Genomic DNA, 18046 nt, shown 5'->3' on the forward strand with positions numbered 1-18046 from the left:
TATATATATAATATGAAAAATTCGGACAATGAAACATATTTTCCAATCGTCGGTAATACCTACTTTTCCTACGCACGGTAAATGCAGTCGTCGCGTTTTTCGTGGCGCTACTGGCGCCAAGAGCAACGATTGACAGCTGACGGGAACGCATCGGATCGCGTCAAGCGTCAAACCGCATCGCGTGAGGTAAATTCAGGTGAGTTGACGAGATGACAGCAACGCGAATTGTCACGATAATAATTCTTGTAAACTGCGATTATCGAGTTTCGATTTTGCAGGTCTTGCTCCGTTGCCATGTATGATTACAAACTGTTGAGAATAACAGAGAGGTTATGACAACCTGAGAGAATAAGAAATAATTAAAGAAGAATGTAATAAGGTAATAAGATTATACGAAAAAGTTAATTAGAAGTGTAAAAAGAAACCTAAAATTGAATGAAGCCTGTTAAATATCATATAAAAAAAGAAAAAAATATTTCATTACTCGACTGACTGGCAATAATATAAATAGTATTAGGCACCACCGAGGACGAGCGTGGGCTAGTAGACAGCGCACTGGTCTATTGAGCCAAAGGTCCCGGGATCGATCCCCGGTAGAGCTTAGAAAATTTTATATTCGCTCGTTCTCCTCTCGGATGGCAATGGCAAGCCACCGAGAGTATGTCTTGCCAAAAGAGAACTTCTCTGAAAAATATAGCCGTTCGAAATCGGCGTTAAACTGTAGGTTCCATGTACAATGTGTATGATCCACGTGCGCAACACGTGTATATGAAGAGAAGTCATCACGCTCGGGCACGAAGCATTTACTCTATATCGTTTTTCATGTTCCTCTAGTCGCGCTTCTAAGTCCCGATACTTTTTTTTCTCCAATTCGTCATACTTATAACATTGTTGCTTCCTGTTTTGTGTAATTATGTGAAATGCCGTTTCAAATGCCGCCTCGGCGTCCGCTATTGTACGTATTATATTCCATCTGGCACTTTGCCTAGTTTCCTGGTCTGACTCGAGAATCTTGTGCTGCAGATCTGCAATTTGTTACGGCAGTTCTATGAATTCGGTAATAGTCATAAGCTCCTCTTCATCCGGATCGCTATTTTTTTTTTTTTTTTTTTTTTTTAAGTTGCTCCAATTGATGCACCAACGAAGCTCTATCTTGCATCAGTTACACATGAATAAGGAAAATATTAATTAATGCAATCGCAGCATAATATAAAAGAAGATTATTCTTAATAAAGAATTCTTAAAGAACATCTTCTTTTATATTATGCTGCGATTGCATTAATTTTTTCCTTATTTATGTGCAGATGTGCATGCAGGGGAGACGACAAAGAGTATATATAAATGCTCATACTCAGTCCTATTGCTCGTGCCCGAGCGTGGTGACTTCTCTTCATATACATGTGTTGGGCGTTGCGCACGTGGATTATACACATTGTATATGGAACTTACAGTTTAACGCCGATTCCGAACGGCTATATTTTTTTAGAGAAGTTCTCTTGGCAAGACGTACTCTTGCGTTTGAATTTCCATCCATTTGTCACAAATTAAAAAAAAAATAGTGCTACTATTTATATTGTTGCCAGTTAGTCGAGTAATAAAATAATATTTTTTGTTTTTAATCACTGGCGGAGGAAGTTATTTTTTCTATATAAAAAAAGAACCTGAGAGATGGCTGGTGAAGCTGCGTGGAAGAGACCTAAAGCGGGCGACAGCGAGGAGGAGCTTCTGCGCCAGCAAGAAGAGTTTTTGAAGGCGAAGCAGCAACCGTCCGTAAAGCCAATAAATCCAAGAAATTCAGCCAACGCTTCGGACGGTGCTCCGAGTGCTAGCAGAGCAAGATCCCAATTCTCGAAATTGAAACAATCGAGGGCGAAACAAGATGTGGTTTCTACCTCGCGAGGCAGCGGAGAAGTGATAAATCCGGCTGTCAAGGACAAGATTCGGGAAACGATGAAGGGAAAGTTGGAGGACATGGTCCAGAATGTACCTACGGCGTCGTCGCACATAATACTTGGCAATATCTTGGAAAGGAAATTCGACAAATATGAGTTTAACAACTGTGTTCCCGCAACAGTCAAGTTAGGGTTCCCCGAGGTTTTTAGATTCGACGACGCGTCACTTGTGGAAAAGGTATGTCTGAATGAAATGTGTTATCTGTTATTTTTATGCCAACTGTATAATTTTGTTGCTCTTTGTAGAAGACCGATGGTAAGCAGAGTTTATTCGGGCAAAAAGTTTCAGAGGTGAAATCTGTGAGAATTGAGTCGGTGAAAGTTCCGAGGGACGAATCTTTCCACTGCGACAAGGGAGAGGCGATTGCGATGGAAGATCAATTGGCCATTGAAATTCACAAGGAAAATTTGGAAAAGCTGGCGCAGATGAACGAGGCGGAGATATTACACGAAAAGAGGAAGCTTGAGGAGACTCTTGATCCTAAGATAATACAGTTTTTAAGAAACATAAAGAAGAAATCCGGCAAAAGATCAATCGAACAGGACAATAAGCAAAGTAGCGTTTCAGCCGCGAGCAAAACCACAGCAATGGATATAGAAGTATCCAGTGATAAGAAGATGAAGCTTTCGTCGAACGACAACTTAAACGACTCGGAAATGGATTGCAAGAATGATACAGCGAGCACTTTAATTACAAAAGAAACAACAATGGATACAAGATCTAATGATAAGAAGACAAAGTTTCCTTCGAATGATGTCGATACAAAAATGGATTGCGAGGATGACTCCTCGAGCATAATCCCAGGATTATCCAAAGAATTATTCGAAGAAAGCAAACAGAAAGGATGGCTGCATATGAACGCTCCCGAACCAGAAAAGTTGAAGTGGATGGAAGACTTGCCGGAAAAGAAAGAAGACGAGCCCGATCCGACCAAAGAATACAATGCGAGATTTGATTTCAACGGTGAATAATATCATAAATTTTGCTACGATATTGATTTTTCTCATCTTTTACTTCTATTATCTTTTTTGTATTTTTCCAGGTCTTTTATTGCCGTACAAAGATGAGAGCTTAACTGTAGACAAAGGCCTCCATCATCACGGCGAGGAACCCGTACGTCCCGGATATTCCCTTCAGGAGTTGCTACAACTGAGCAGGTCTTCCACTCAACAGCAACGGGGTACAGCCCTTGTCACTCTGGCCAATATCATGGAGAAGACGCGCAAGGGTTGGTACGACAAGGCCCTGCATCCAGCACCACTGGTCGCGCTCAGTCAGAAGAATATTCTGTTGCTGCTGAGATTTTCGCTGGATGACTCGTCGGTGGCTGTGGTCACGGCGGCTCTGCAAGCTCTCAGAGCTTTCCTGGTCAGCGAGGCGGACGAGGTATGCTTGGACAGACTACATGGATTCGACGGATACGCAGAACCCACCTTGACGCCTCAACTTGAAGACAAGGATACAAGTAGCCTCAAGGATCACGAATTGGCACAGTTGGATACCGTGGCTACGTTACTGAGATCAGATTTTTTATTGAGAATCAGGTACAACTTTGTCATTATTTTTAGTTAAATTCGTAATACTTTGATTTAAATATTGATGATCTTAAGACTCTTGTAATCACATGACTTTATTATAGTCTTCTTCAAGAGCACATGAAATTGTAAAACTGATTTGAGTGTAACCATTTGTAGATACATTTTAAATGAGATGCATCCACCACCTGTTGGAGTAACGTGTGCCTTAGAGATACTCATCCGTCTCGCGAGACATTCGCACATTACGGCATTGAATATCTCGTCCACGTCATATTTGTTAGACACCATTGTCCAGAATTTTATACCACTGTCTATAGACCAATTAGGTAAATTAAGCTTGAAGTTATTAGATAGGTTTTAAATAAATCTAAAATCTACTTATTGGATAAATAATTATTAGGTAAGATTTAAGAATCTGAATCTCTTTACAGCGATGCAGGACACGATAAAGAACGTTTACGGGATTCCCGTAGTTAAGGCGATTAAGTTGTGTCGTGTTCTCGTCACGTATGGCAAGAAGCCCGTCGCGCAGAAATTGGATAACTTCAAAATTATTCAATCCATCCTAACGTACATTAGCAGTGAGACGGGGTAAGCATTCTCATGCGTCTGCTAATTTTACATACATTTATTTTATTAAACACATAATACTTTAGCAGGAACAATGACATAAGTCTCAGCATCGAGAGCCTGCGGCTTTGGCGAATATTGTTGCATTACGAAATAGGATTGGACAGTGTCGCAGGCGCCCAGTTAACTCTCATATCGCAATTGCAGCTGTTATTAAGTAATCATGATATTCAAAATACATCCGAGTTGGCGTGCGAGCACGCCGCGGCTTTAATTGCTGTGGCGAGTCACGAGAAAACATTAAAACCGAACATTTCTACGTTGCTGGCGAAGTGGAGTACACAGTTGTCGTCGGTATCTAATGTAACGGTGAGAGCAATTATTGATCTATTTGTCATCAATTTATCAAGAATTATTAAGAAATAATTACCTAAAAAAATGCTTAAAAATGTTAAGGCTATATTTGTATCTCGTATGTTTCCTTAATATTTATCAACCTTATTGTTATCTTAACACTTATCAATATTCGAGAAGGCTTATGAAATGTAAATTTCAGTGGGGTGTTATGAAATTAATCGCCAAGAGTTTATCCGCCGTTGACGAGATTTCCGCATTCAAAACAACGTGGCTATCCAATCAGCACGTTTTCTCAAATCTTCGGTAAGAGACTCCTTTTTTTTTTACTACTTCGAAACGTGTGTATAAAAATGACAACTTACAATATTCATTTTCTTGTAGTTCCAGTTCAAATTTATTGAGCGACTGTAACACGACTACGGATCGGGAACCATCCTGCCTTCCAAATTTGAATGTTCTCACGGAGAACGGAGAGTTGCAGCCGATCGTGTCGGTGCATTCATGCATACCATTCTTGGCGACGATACTGAATACGTTTCACAGTAGCTCACGCGTAGCAGAAATTCGTACAATACTCGAACACCCGTCTTTCCGCAAATACATACGAGAGTTGGAAACGACCGAGTGGAGTTTGGAAAGATCGTGGTACAGCAGAACGGAGTTGTATCTTTTGACAGCGGTAGTAAAATCAGCATCCCTCCTCGGGGACACAATCAATAATCAGACAGCGCAAATTGTGTGGAGGATCACCATCAAGCTCATCTCGTCATTGCCCGCGGATGCCACGGATCACGTGAGGAAGCTCCTTCAAATCGCGTTATCGAACGAAAAAGTGAATTTGGAAATGATCACTAACGAACTGGCCAAATTAGATCTGGCGTCCACGGTAGACCGGGTCAAGATAGGCTCGCATTCCGACGCGGCGTCGCTGTACGAGAGATACGTCACGCCGAATGGCGATTGGAATCAAGCGGCGATGCCGAAGGACTGGCTGTTCTTGCCGCTGGTTCACATGTACACAAAGTGCAAAAACGATATCAAATTGCAGTCGGAGGATAAGGACAGCGTCCTGACGGTGCTGAGCCTGACGTTGGTCCTGCCCGATCTCATGGAGAAGCTGTCGCCCACATTGAGATTCAGCAGACTGATACTGGTGTACCTCTGCGACACCATCTACCTGGACAGCGACGTGTCCACGCTGCTGCTGAACGTTCTGTCGAATCTGTTGAGGAGGTACCACACGCGATTGAACTTCCAGACAGAGCTGCCGGGGCTGAGCTCCTTCACCGATCTGTTCATCGCGCTGTGCGAGCACTTCTGCTCGACCTCGTACGGCGACGACGGTTACGCCATGACGTTGCTGGTGGCGGCGGCGCAACGGCACGATCCGCACTATCGAAAACTGCTGTGGTCGGAACACGCGGCCGCGCTGCGATACCTGAAACTACCGCCGGAGAAGTTGGTGTTGCCGCTGAAGGAGTATCTCTATCCGGAGGAGGACGACACGTCGCTCATAGAGAGCTACATGACTGCGCTCGTTCGCGGAGTGGTCAGGGAGACGTGGTGCCCGGTTCCCTTCACGATCGCCTTGCACCACTCGGCAATGTATCTGAAGCGCTCGAACAGGCTGGCGGTGCGAATGCGTGCGCAAGTGGAGAAGTTGCGGAACAAAGATATCGCCGATGCATTGTTGCACTACGTACCACCGCAATTATGAATGTAAAATGAGAACAGAAAAGACGCGACGTGTGATTTTGCATTGTATGTAAATTGTATATATTTCTTCTTAGATTTCATACCAGAGTGATTGTTAATTATACATTTATAGGAGTAAGAAGTTGCAAAAAATTCCGTGCATTGCGATCTCTAAAACTTGATTCACTGTCCATTCTTTTTCGTCATCCACATTAGGACGAGCAAGACTGATTGCAGTGACAGTACAACGAACACACAGTGTGAATATTTAAATACATGCACGTGCCTCGATTACGCCGACACGATTGGTGCGACTTCGAGAATGAATGTTTAATCCATGTTTCCATATGAGCCATATGACACCTTCTAATAAAGTATAAACATATAATCGAGAATCACCCTGTATATGCAGTACATTTATACAATGATAATTTCGTTAAGATTTATTGAACGAGTAGAGAAAGTAGAAACAACTTGCACAATTATTATAGTAAGCTTAAAGGCGTTAATTGGTCACTTCGATGATTGCCCAAGTTTTCGCGGTGCTTCGAGTATACCTATATCGTAGCGATCGTCATCTGAGGACGTTTCTGCAATTAATTTACACACGACAACGTGTGTATCTGGCGAGCTATCTCGATACAAAAATCCTCCATCCGCTGAGAAGTGCGAAGATATGAAATAAGAGAAGAAGAGAGACGGGAAAATTACCGTAAATGAGAAAAATTAACACTAAAGCGAACGCGTTAACAGTACGCGCGAAAGTGCATCGTGCACTTCGATCGCGAAGTTTTACGAAAGCTGACACCGCGCCGTTGACGAGTAGGACTTCTGTCGATGCTTTCAATTAGGAAAAAAAACATTCTTCCTCACCGCGGCATATTACCTCACTATTTATTCGTCTGGCAATTAAGTCTTAATCGATAATCAATAACGCGTATGTTGGCGTGTGTTCGACACATAATACATACGTAAAGCGTCATATGTAACAAGTATTTCATTATCGATGTGTTCGTATGTGTTGGAGCTTGTTTTTCTATCATATTGATTCCTGCAATAGTTCTCTTCGCTAAATAATGGAAGATATCAGCCGAAAATAATTGTGGTTGATTATTCCTTCTAACGTTAGATGTTTATAATTTATCCTGCATCGAAAGTAGTGTGTAATAATTACTATACGCTAGTTGTGCAATGCAATCGATGCAATGCAATCGATAATGTATTAACGCATAGAAGCATGAAACTTCTGTAGGATATATTTAAATCCTAATTTTTAAATTTCTAAGAATATAAGAATAATACTCTTAATTTCGTTCAGGCCATCACTTTGATACAAAATTTCAGTGTTCCTTTGATGAGGAGGAATCCTCAAAAGATCAGTTTGCGATAGGCTTCTCTGAATAACTTGACTCACGCTATTAACACAATGTTGTTAGCCAGCTGGCGACGTTCAATCTCAATTACGCGTCGGTCGTGATACTTCCACGGAATTCCTACGCAATTTATATTCGTCGTACTAAATTGAAAATACCCTTCTAACGAAGTCTTTCTCATTCAACATAATCTGGCGCGACGATTAACTTAAGTTCGTCCCAAAGTTTATTTTCGAAGTATTGGGGGGCGAATATTTGGGCAAAATTTATATAATTAAATAGGCAAAAATTTTAAGCTCCTGTTTTTCTATATTAATGAAAAAAAAATATATCGCAATTTTAACAATTTTGGTCAAAATACATTAGACTCGTTATCGATTCCACCTTTATGCTTATATGCTCGGGGTTTTCTAGGCAAAAAGTATGGACCCAAGATTAGGGTTCTTAACTCATCCGAACATAAACCCCCCGTGCAACCTGTGTTTATACCATTTACGAGCGTAAAGTATTCAACCGATCGCGTGCGAGAGGCATCGATTGTGCGGCGCGGCGTCGGGTTCCTCGTCGTTCCTATGTAACGAGCTGGCAGCGAGCCGATACGCGCCGCCGGTGCGGCGTGATGAGACGTTTCGTTAAGATTCTATGCCGAGCTTTCTGTAGGTCTCCCGGTCCACCGTGACGAGACGTCCCTCGACGCTCGAGCAATCGAGCTCGATGCAGTGCAATCTGGCACCCCACTCGCAGTGGCTCTGATCATCCAGCCGGTAGTATTTGATCTGCAGGCAGGTGGTCAGGAAACCGGAGCCGAGGACTCTCATGGCGATCGGCAGATCCTCTCGGTGGCCGCGCGCGCTCGCCGGGATATCCTTGGTGCTGTGATAAGCGCTGTAGGCGCACGCCGTAGCGTTCCTCGCGCGTTCGATCGCCTCCACCTGTTTCCCTCCGATACTCAGGGACCTGAAAAAGTCGGCAGGAATTTTAGCAGAAAAAATATGTTCTGTAAAGCTCTCAAAGTGTACGCATAGCTCTTAACAATTTGTATTCGTATTTTCTATTTTATTTACGGAGGAGAATTGCGCTCTGAATTTCTTAATTATTATGCTATAACGTTTTATTTAAATAATTTAAAACCTAAAATAATGGGCTCGAGATTAGAGTGACGAATGGAAGACGGAAAGTTTGCGTGTCGACTGGATAATGAACGAACGGAGAAACTCCGATTATTGCACATCCTCGTTGCGGCATTCTGTTTGATATGACCTATTTCTTTTCGACCAAAGCTTACAGTTATTTATTTCCAAAAGAACATCATTTGCTTTTGCTTATTCGGCATATTGACTGTCCGCAAAGCGAGAAAGCCGACAAAAGTTCGAACGAATGCAACGGAAATGGCGCGGAGTCTCTCAAAACGCGCTTTACAACACCGGGTGGAACTCTTTTATTTTTTGTGGCGAAAATAGATGTTTTGCGTGGCACAATCGTTGCCACGTGTGTGTACTTTGGCAATATTTTTTCTCACGCCTGGCATAACGTCAAAATAAACGGATCGACGATTATTATTAATGTATACCAACAAAACATTCCTATAAGTCAACTCGTCGTAAAAGTGCGTTTTACAGCGCTTAGAAATAGCGATCGGCAGGAAAACGACGTAAATCAGAAAACTAAATTACGTGTCGCATATAAGAATGCAGGTTCGCCTAAGAACCTTGTATAAAAATTTCAAGCACTTTTTAATCAAAATATATTAAACTATCCTTTATATCGATTATACCCTTTCGCAAATTAAAACGCGCAATTTTTACACAGTAAAAAAAGACGCTTTAATTAAAGAAGAATTATGTAACAAATAAAATAAAACGTTGTTATACTAATAAAAGATCTTTAAAACATTCACTGTACTACTTCTTAAACCCTTAATTCGCTGACATCGACTTACCGTTAATAACTAAAAGCGCTTATACAATTATTGGATAAACGAGTTCAAGGATGATTACTTAATCTCGAACTGTGCGAGAACTATACGTTGTTACAATAATATCTGCGAGTGGCTGCGGTCGTTCTTGCTTCACCCAGATCCTTGGATCCTGAACCGCGAATTTGGATCTTTTACGTCAGGCCGATATTTCTGAACGCTTTTGATCCTTAGATCGATAGATCTTCAAAGCTGGTCTAGTTTAGCTCTGATATATGGATACGAGGCGCACTTGACTCACGCTTCGACTGGCTTTATTTTTAGAGTTTTCACGAAGGCGACGACGACGACGACGAGGGTTCGCGCAAATGACCTGCGTGCGTGCATCGGCTTTATCGTCCGAAATAAACAATCGCGTGGCAGCAATCGGATCATTATCTAGAAACGAACGGTCTGTAAATCCTGCAAAAGCAATGAAAAATGGAACGTGAGACAACACATACGATGAGGAGAAATGTGTATGTTTTTTTTTTTTTGGTCGAAGAAAGAGTCAGATTTACGAATCATGCAAGAATTAATTATAGCACGTAAATGCACTCGCTTTCGTAAATTAACTTTCTACAAAGTCGCTCGGATTAAAATTCTGTCGCAAAGAAAATGAGTATAAAATCTCACAGAATAGTACGTTCACGGAGAACAACGCTTCGCGGGTGCCAAGATCATTCCTGAATCCGAATTGGGTTTCATCCAGCTGGTACTCGCATTTCCTGAAGATTCGGGTGTGAATTATTCTAAGGAATATTTTTAGAACATGAGACATGAGACTAATCATGCGATAGTCATCACAGCGTGAGGCCTGAGTCTTTTTAGGCAGAGTAATTAAATGTTGATTTCAACCAGTCGGAAGGGATATTACCTGATCTATAAATCGCATTGAAATAAAGTGCGATCAGTAGATCTAGTCCCTTACCTTCTCGGTCGGCTATCAGTTTGATGACTTCAGCATATACGCTGTCTGGGCCAGTGGCTTTTCCGTTTTTCTGAGCTTTTATTGCGTGAACAACCTCGTCCTTGGTAATTTCTGGGCCGCACTCATTTATGTTTTTGTCTTGGTCTGTCGTCATCAAAGAGCTCCTCCACGTATCTCTTCCATACTTGCAGTTTTGCTTCCACTCCCGTGATTATTTCGTTGTTAGCATCTCGTAGGGTTATAGAACTTGATGTCTTCGGGCACGATTTGTCATTTCTTTTACTTTTTTGTGCACATTGAACGCGTCATGTTTTTCTTCAAGTACTTCGATTTCCTTGCATTTCTCCAGACATCCACTGTTCTTTTGCCTCTCTGCATTTTCTCCTGATCTTTTTATTGATTTCTTTGTATAGCCGAGGATTTGGTTTTTGTATCCTTCTTTCGGTCATGAGCTCTAAAATTTCCGTGGTCATCCACTTCTTTTTCCTTCCTACCTCGGGGAATCCGATGTCCTGAACCTGTCATCTCCGTTATGGTGGTCTTTATCTTATCCCAGGTTCTTTCTATTTCCACTGTGGTTTGTTCCGGTCTCTGAATTTCCTTCAGTTCATCCTCGAGTCTGGAGCTCACGTGTGTCTGCATGCCTGGTTTTTGCAGCTGTCTGATATCTATTTTTTGTAGTGTTCTCGTCTTCCTGACTTTTGTAAGACGTCGCATTCGGAAGTCATTCGGCCAAAGACCTGTGGTCGACAATAATATCGAGAATACAATACCAACTCAATATTTAAATTGTCAACTGTAGGTCTTTGGCCGTTTCAAAATAAGCTCGTGAAAAATTTAATATGGAGTTTCTGCATGCTTTTTAGTTGAAAAGTAATACTTATTACCTCAAACGGATAGTAACTTATTTAATAAGTTATTATCCGTTAGAGGTAATAAGTATTAATCGACACATATTCTATTGAAACAAAAAATACTTTCAAACACTGTTGACTTTTATTATTTTTTATCGTACATACTATAACATCGTATCACATGTATGTACATTTTATACAGATATTACTATTGTATGATCATTCGGACGATGCACAATTAATTTTTGACAGTGCATTTCAAATCTTAATCTCTTAAATCTTTAAAATTTGAAATGAACCGTCAAAAATTAATTGTGAGAAATTAGTATCTACCGGATAATCCGGCAAATATCCGGTATCCGCTCAAAAAATTATCCGGCCGGATTATTCGGTATCCGGTTTCACGTTATTACCGGATATCCGGTATCCGACATCCGGCAATTTCTGTATTCGGCATATCCCTAATTCTTAGATGTCATAATGCCTCTTAACGAATCACGTCCGCGATTCTTCGTCATCGAAGTCGAATTTAGAGTGAATAAAGATGAATATTTTCTACCAATTTTTTGTTACATTTCCGTTCTAGCTATTGTGAGTATAAACATCACGGTAAGCGTTGATACAATGCATATCGCATGTACCGCGCATGCATGCAGCTTATTTGCGGCTGTCAGGTAAGCAGATGAAAAGTATGAAGATAAGACGTATATGATAGAACACGTGTAACGCTCTATTATATTATTACAATTATTATTATTACAATTAACAAGATTCTGATTTTATATTATATATATTTTCTGAAAATCTATTGTATATAATACATGTATATGCTATGTGTTATACATATTTTATTTGATTTGTGCAAAATACTGCCAAATTTATTTCGCAGTAAGCAAATGGAAAATATAATTTCAAAAGTGGACAATAACAATGATACTAGCGAAAATAAACTTGGTAGAAATGAGGAACTTGATTCATTAAACGAAGAAATGATATATTGGAAATACGTAATATGTTAAAAAAAAAACATCAGCTTGCTATAAAGTAAGCAATTTTGATGAAATTGTTTCTTAATTTATCTTTTATATGTGATATTGAAATAATGTTACAGCTTATACTCAAAAGTTAATTTGCTAACATTATTTCTATTCCGTAGGTTTGTTGATATATTAAATTCATCGTATCAGGTATATGCATTAACTTTTTTAATAATAGTTATTGGAACCATGAGTGTAATTGGACTGCGAGTAAGTATTATAATTGCACACATAACATGTAATATACTCTCTTCTAATATATAGAATATAAATTCACAATCATGTAAAATAATAAAAACTGTTATACAGCTGAATTTCTATATTTCCTATACATTTGAGATCGAGTCAGATTGATTTTGATTAAATTTCTATTTATATGTACAATTTTTTCAACGCAATTTATTGAAAACTCTAATAAATATTAATACAAAAATCTTACTAATATAAAATGGTGCAAATTAGAAATTTGCACTTGGCTTCCTCATAGAGGAAGTGATGTCTTAAGATGCTAATACGGCCCTCTGATTGGCTGATGACGCCTTAAGACTATACTTAAGACGATCTTGAATATAAGACCCGACTATGAATACCGGCCTTAAAGAATTATATATAAAATAGAAAAAAAAAGATAATTCAACACCAACCTACCTTTAACCCTCAGGGTACGGACTATAAAAAAGTTACGTTCCGTACGGACATGGGTTAGCCTAACCCGGCGACTTTGATTGACTGTATATATCGGGCTGTAATTTGTCAATTAAAACAAATTTTTTTTTTAATCGGAAATTTTCTCAAAAATACAATGGCGTTGATAGATTTATTACATTATTTGTTTAAACAAAGATACATTTGAAAATAACCATTCACTTCCTTTGAAATGGCGCTACTTTCAAAATTCGCTCGGGTTACGCTAACCCAGTCCGTACCCTGAGGGTTAATGATAGTCTACGATTTTTCGACGTTTTCGAACATAAGCAACACATTGACATCGAAAACTCAAAAAACAATTTTTACTTCGGTCTTTTCTACCCCTATTTCATATAATTCTTTTAAATTTGTTTGATTAGTTTTATATGCGAGCTTTATATGCTCTAGCTTTATATGCGAGCAAAATTATCGACTTTTGATCGCGTATAAAGCTGGATCTAATCAACCAAATCTTAAAAAATTATATATGAAATAGGGGTAGAAAAGACTGAAAAATATAATAAAATGAGAAATTGATCGATATTTCCAAATTTGCGGAAGTTAGAGCAACCATGGACATTTTTAAAAAAATTCAAAATTTAAATTTAAAAAAAGAATCCCTTGATTATTGATTATTAGCAATTTTTATTAATTCTATTATATTCTTCAGTTTTTTCTACCCCTATTTCATATATAATTCGTTAAGATTTGGTTGATTAGTTCTGGAGTTATAGAAATTTCGGTAAATTTGGCACATACATACATACACACACACATACATACATACATACATACATTTCTTAAAATTACAATTTTTCGACGTTTTAAAACATTCTGAACCACGTTCAGAAAAACAAAAAAAATTAAAGCTTCCTCTATGAGGAAGCAAAAAAATTAAGAAACTTTCAATATATACATAAAATGAGATTTTAGATAATAGAACAAGAAACGATAAACTGAAGAGATTTGAAAATATATATTTACACGAGTTGGAAACATTTTGCCGAAAAACGAGACGTCCCGTGCAGATCTGGACGGGCAGAGATGCGTCTTGCGGGACACATCGGTCCAGGTTTAAAGATTAAAAATGCATGGTGCAAGAGCTACATCTGAAATAAGAGATGAGCCGGGGAATTGCAGTCGTGGACTGGCATATCCGAAGGAATGCGCGCGCGGTCGATATAGCATTATCGCGTTCGTAAAAAATGCAAAACGCCCCGCCCCGTCGGCTCGTAACGTCACAAGCTCGTCAATGTGTCTACATTTCGCGTTCTCCTGCCTCACTTCCGTCCGTAAGGAAATATTAATGCGGAAAACAAGGACGGCAAACTTTCCGCTTATTACGAAACTTTAATCGTTCGACTTATAGGCATACACAAGCCGCATATGCGAGGAAATATATAGGGCACAGGCGCGTATGTATGCAATAATTAATTGAATGCATAGCGAGTGACATGTGCTCCATTACGACGAATTAATCGTTAATTTGTTTTCAGTGGCGGGAGCACGAGGTTCCCGTTGCGGTCGGGGAAAATTGCTCGTCGTGCTCCGACGACTAAAATCGAAAAAGCAGGCCACGCGCGCGGCAAGAGCGCATCGCGTGATTCGGACTAATAATCCGCGCGGTTGTTTAAAATTCCACCGAGATTTCGGCGATAGCCGCGGTCGGGAGGAAAGCCGGATTTTCCGTCGTCGGGGAGGGGGGGGGCAGGATTTTCTCCATTGTCCGAAAAATGATACGGGGGGGGGGGGAGGAAACTGCTCAGTTTTCTGGCGCGGCCGCGCGACACGCGAGCCTTTCGTGACTTCTCGAAGATCACGCGGACACTTCCGGCGGACTTCGTGATCGCGCCGGCGAGTGGGTGAAATATTTATGCACATCGCATTTTTGCTCGCGTATATAATCTCCATATTCGATTCCGAGTTCAACGTGTGCGAATCACGTGCAAATCGCGCCCGTTCGCCGTAAATCACCGCGGAATGTTGCACGGACAACTAAAAAGAGGAAAAAAAAACAGTCAATTCAAATTTAATTATCAATAACATTTGCCTCTTGTCGTTTTATCGCGACTCAATTATCGAATGAAATAAGCTACCACGCTAAATTCCTTCTTACCCTTATTACCTCATATTGATATTAAATTCCTATACATTGTTGTCTCAAACTTCCAGCCTTGAGTCTATTGTGTTGAACATCACGAAGATTCGATAAACAATTTTAATCCAGGGGTAAGCGCGGCGCCTCAGTTTCCTCGGCATATATATCCCTTACAGAAATTTAATACTGTAAGTGATTATTTGGGCTATTTGGCTATAATGATTAATTACTTATTTTGAGTATTAAAAATACTGTTTTTAATGATTTTAATACTCAAAATAAGTAATTAATTACTAGCCAAATAATCACTTACAGTATTAAATTTCTATAAGGGATTTCGGCTCATTCGCGATTGTGTGTATATTATATATATATTCCGCGCGGCGAAGTAATTGCGATTTATTACCGACAATAACGATGCGATCGTTCTCAACGCGATAGTTATCAAGGGCTCCTGTTACCGGGGGTGAGGGGGGGTAATCGCAATAGTATGGGCAATATTTCAAGCCTGAGCCCGATCTACCCGATTGAATTCATGACACATATTCATCAAGTGGCAAGCCACACGACCGCGGTCGGGGGCGTATATACGAAAGACACATCCATCATGCTTCATCGCTTCCGCGATAAGGTTCCCCGGTGTCGTACAACAAGTTGATCGTCCACGTTTGCACCCTCGTGGAGCGGGGGGTCGGGGGGTTTGTATCACATCGATCAGCCAATTAATAAGTAGCACGTGTACGCTGCACGAAGCGCACCGTGTAAAATCACGATCGATCCCTTCCGAGACTGGGGACTGGGGAGTTTTGCAGTTCAAGGCGATAACACGTCGCGGTCTCTTTCTCGCGCGGGCCCGCCACGGGTCGGGGAGCCTTGCGGGTATCATTGCAGCTTGCAGCTGGTGCGCTCGCACGTTTAAAGCCTCCGCCTTCACCTCCACGTGCCGCCGATTTCCACGATTGTGTTGCCGCCGCGCTCGTGCACGTTTTAGAAACTGCAGTGCGCGCGCGAGGGGGTAAGTTTATCCCGAGATCACGCGTAATGCGATCTCGTTTTATAAAAGCATAGACGGGAAACGTAACGCTTTCCCGAGCTCGGTGATATACGTATAATTGCCTGCCTCTGTATATCAATCCGCTCGTGTCGATTTAACCGGCTGGCTGCACGCCGATTGTCGCCGTCATTCACACGTGCTTATTTGATTTCAACGCTGCGCGCTCCAAACTTTCCTCGATCCGAGTTTAATGCTCGAGCCGCCGGTGTTTTGCGAGTCCCAGCGCGACCCCGTTCGTTCCGTTTATGTTAGAAAGTTTCGATCTGTACAGAAAATTTTCACGATGCAATGCGATATGAATAAAATGAACTAGATTTCTAATATTAAACAAATCTTACCGATTCAGATTTACTTATCTGCTGAAAAATTACCCCAGGTCTTTCGTTTAAATGTAAAAAGTTAAAAGTTCACATATTTTATTTAAATTAAAACTGATAAAAATTATTAAACTAATTATACATATACTTAATCTAATGGATCTAATATCATTCCACTTTGTTTTTAGACTAATTGAATGGGGCAACAAAATGTGGCTACAATTAAGTTATTCACTCCTGAAATTAATATTAAAAATGTCTAACGGTTCAGAGATCTTATTTCGGTAAGTATACTGAAAAAAATTCCTGCGAGTCCGACTGAACGGCAAAGCGTTGACACAACTTTACTCGCGATATGACAAAGACATTTTAACGCAGAGATTGGCGATTATTTTCCCTCCGTTACATACTCAAACACAAAAGTAAACGTTTTCAGTGCGTATTCGGCAGCCGAGTTTATTTTCAGTATTACGCAGCTAATTGTAAGTTGGGATTATTAGCGATTCTATATCCGAACGTATATAGCGAGAAACCGTAATCCTCGTCCCTGGAGCATAGGAGCTCAGACGTTGAAATTTATTGCCTGCTCCTATCCCGTCTTCGCGCTGAAAATGATCGTATAAATTCCTGATGACCCGCTATTAGTCGAGTGGGACTTTTTCACGGTGGTTTATAGACCTCCTTAAAAAAAGGGTAACCGGTCGCTATATGCTTATTTCGTGTACTCCGAGTAAGATTAAATAATTTAAGCGCTGGTGCAGACCGTAAATTCTATTCGGGATCAGCCAATTACGATTTGTTCCAGATACGTGGATTGGATTCTAAATATATTAAAGTTTGGTCAATACAGTTAAATTTTCATTATGTAACGAAGAATGAATCGATCTGTGAAATTATAACAGAAACGATATACGTCCAGATATATCCAGTTTGACATACATTTACTTTTTCTCAAGTAAAACTGTAATAATACAACTCGGCGACTAATCACCGATCATCGAGATAACGCGACACGGAGTCGCTACTTGGTCCCACTGTCCTCCTAAGAAAGAAAAATCTTCGACGTTGGATTCAAGCGGGGAAGAAAGGGCAGGCAGGAAGAGGGGAGCGACCGACGTATGTACATATATATAATTGCACATTCACTGTACCCACTGCAGCAGTTGCGGCGGTTTAAAGCTGATGTCGAGCCGATAGGTCGTCTCGCAGCTCAGCTTCACCGTCTTCAGCTGCCGGAACCTGGCGGACGTTTCCATCTTGCAGAAGACCGGCCCGGCGCCCGGTTCCCTCCTGAGCGACAAGGTCACGCGAAAATGTCCATCGGCCCCCATTTAGCCGCCGCTCAGATACCCCATAATAATCGTCCGGAGTCTTGGTGCCCCAGAGAGAAAGAGAAAGAAAAAAAAAAGAGAATATCGAGTGGCCACGTATGCAGGAGACACGCGGTGTCACCGACGCGAGTCGGCGGTACCGCGCGACGGCGTCCTGTCCGACGCACCGCTATGTACTATCGGCGAGCCGCGCAAGAAGAGGAGGCGGTGCAACCTGCGCCGCGGGCGTCGCGACGCTCACTGATCCGCCGAACGGAGTTTGACGTTTGCGACGCCGGCCGGCTCGGCGGATTTCCT

At 40.9% G+C, this 18046-nt stretch overlaps 2 protein-coding genes across 6 annotated transcripts; one reads left to right on the forward strand and one right to left on the reverse strand.

The window, feature by feature from the left end:
• The first annotated feature begins 110 nt into the window (after positions 1-110).
• LOC139811107 (RNA polymerase II-associated protein 1) lies at positions 111-9029 on the forward strand. Of its 5 annotated transcripts, none has more exons than XM_071775173.1 (10): positions 111-196; positions 279-379; positions 1620-2130; positions 2199-2916; positions 2996-3497; positions 3648-3817; positions 3923-4082; positions 4148-4430; positions 4618-4721; positions 4800-9029. In XM_071775173.1, the coding sequence occupies exons 3-10, from the start codon at positions 1669-1671 to the stop codon at positions 6133-6135; spliced, it is 3735 nt and encodes a 1244-aa protein (XP_071631274.1). In that variant the 5' UTR covers positions 111-196; positions 279-379; positions 1620-1668; the 3' UTR covers positions 6136-9029. The 5 variants fall into 5 exon arrangements, with proteins under 5 accessions (XP_071631274.1, XP_071631276.1, XP_071631272.1 ...); XM_071775175.1 differs by having other exon boundaries at positions 1636-2130; XM_071775171.1 differs by having other exon boundaries at positions 1659-2130.
• LOC139811117 (CB1 cannabinoid receptor-interacting protein 1) lies at positions 6168-17999 on the reverse strand. The gene is made up of 2 exons (XM_071775196.1): positions 17574-17999; positions 6168-8443 (listed from the first exon to the last, which is right to left on the reverse strand). Exons 1-2 carry the CDS (start codon positions 17747-17749, stop codon positions 8119-8121), a joined length of 501 nt encoding a protein of 166 aa, XP_071631297.1. The 5' UTR covers positions 17750-17999; the 3' UTR covers positions 6168-8118.
• Between the last annotated feature and the right edge of the window lie 47 nt (positions 18000-18046).

This window comes from Temnothorax longispinosus, chromosome 4 (assembly GCF_030848805.1).
Source record: "Temnothorax longispinosus isolate EJ_2023e chromosome 4, Tlon_JGU_v1, whole genome shotgun sequence".
In the NCBI taxonomy this organism is placed as follows: domain Eukaryota; kingdom Metazoa; phylum Arthropoda; class Insecta; order Hymenoptera; family Formicidae; genus Temnothorax; species Temnothorax longispinosus.

Bases quoted from the DNA above. Each gene is read 5' to 3' on its own strand.
- LOC139811107 (XM_071775173.1), top strand. From the start codon at position 1,669: ATGGCTGGTGAAGCTGCGTGGAAGAGACCTAAAGCGGGCGACAGCGAG. The intron at 2,131-2,198 runs GTATGTCTGAAT...TGCTCTTTGTAG, and splicing joins ACGCGTCACTTGTGGAAAAG to AAGACCGATGGTAAGCAGAG. The intron at 4,722-4,799 runs GTAAGAGACTCC...ATTTTCTTGTAG, and splicing joins CACGTTTTCTCAAATCTTCG to TTCCAGTTCAAATTTATTGA.
- LOC139811117 (XM_071775196.1), bottom strand. From the start codon at position 17,749: ATGGGGGCCGATGGACATTTTCGCGTGACCTTGTCGCTCAGGAGGGAA. The intron at 8,444-17,573 runs GTGGGTACAGTG...CGACTTTTTCAG, and splicing joins AAACCGCCGCAACTGCTGCA to GTCCCTGAGTATCGGAGGGA.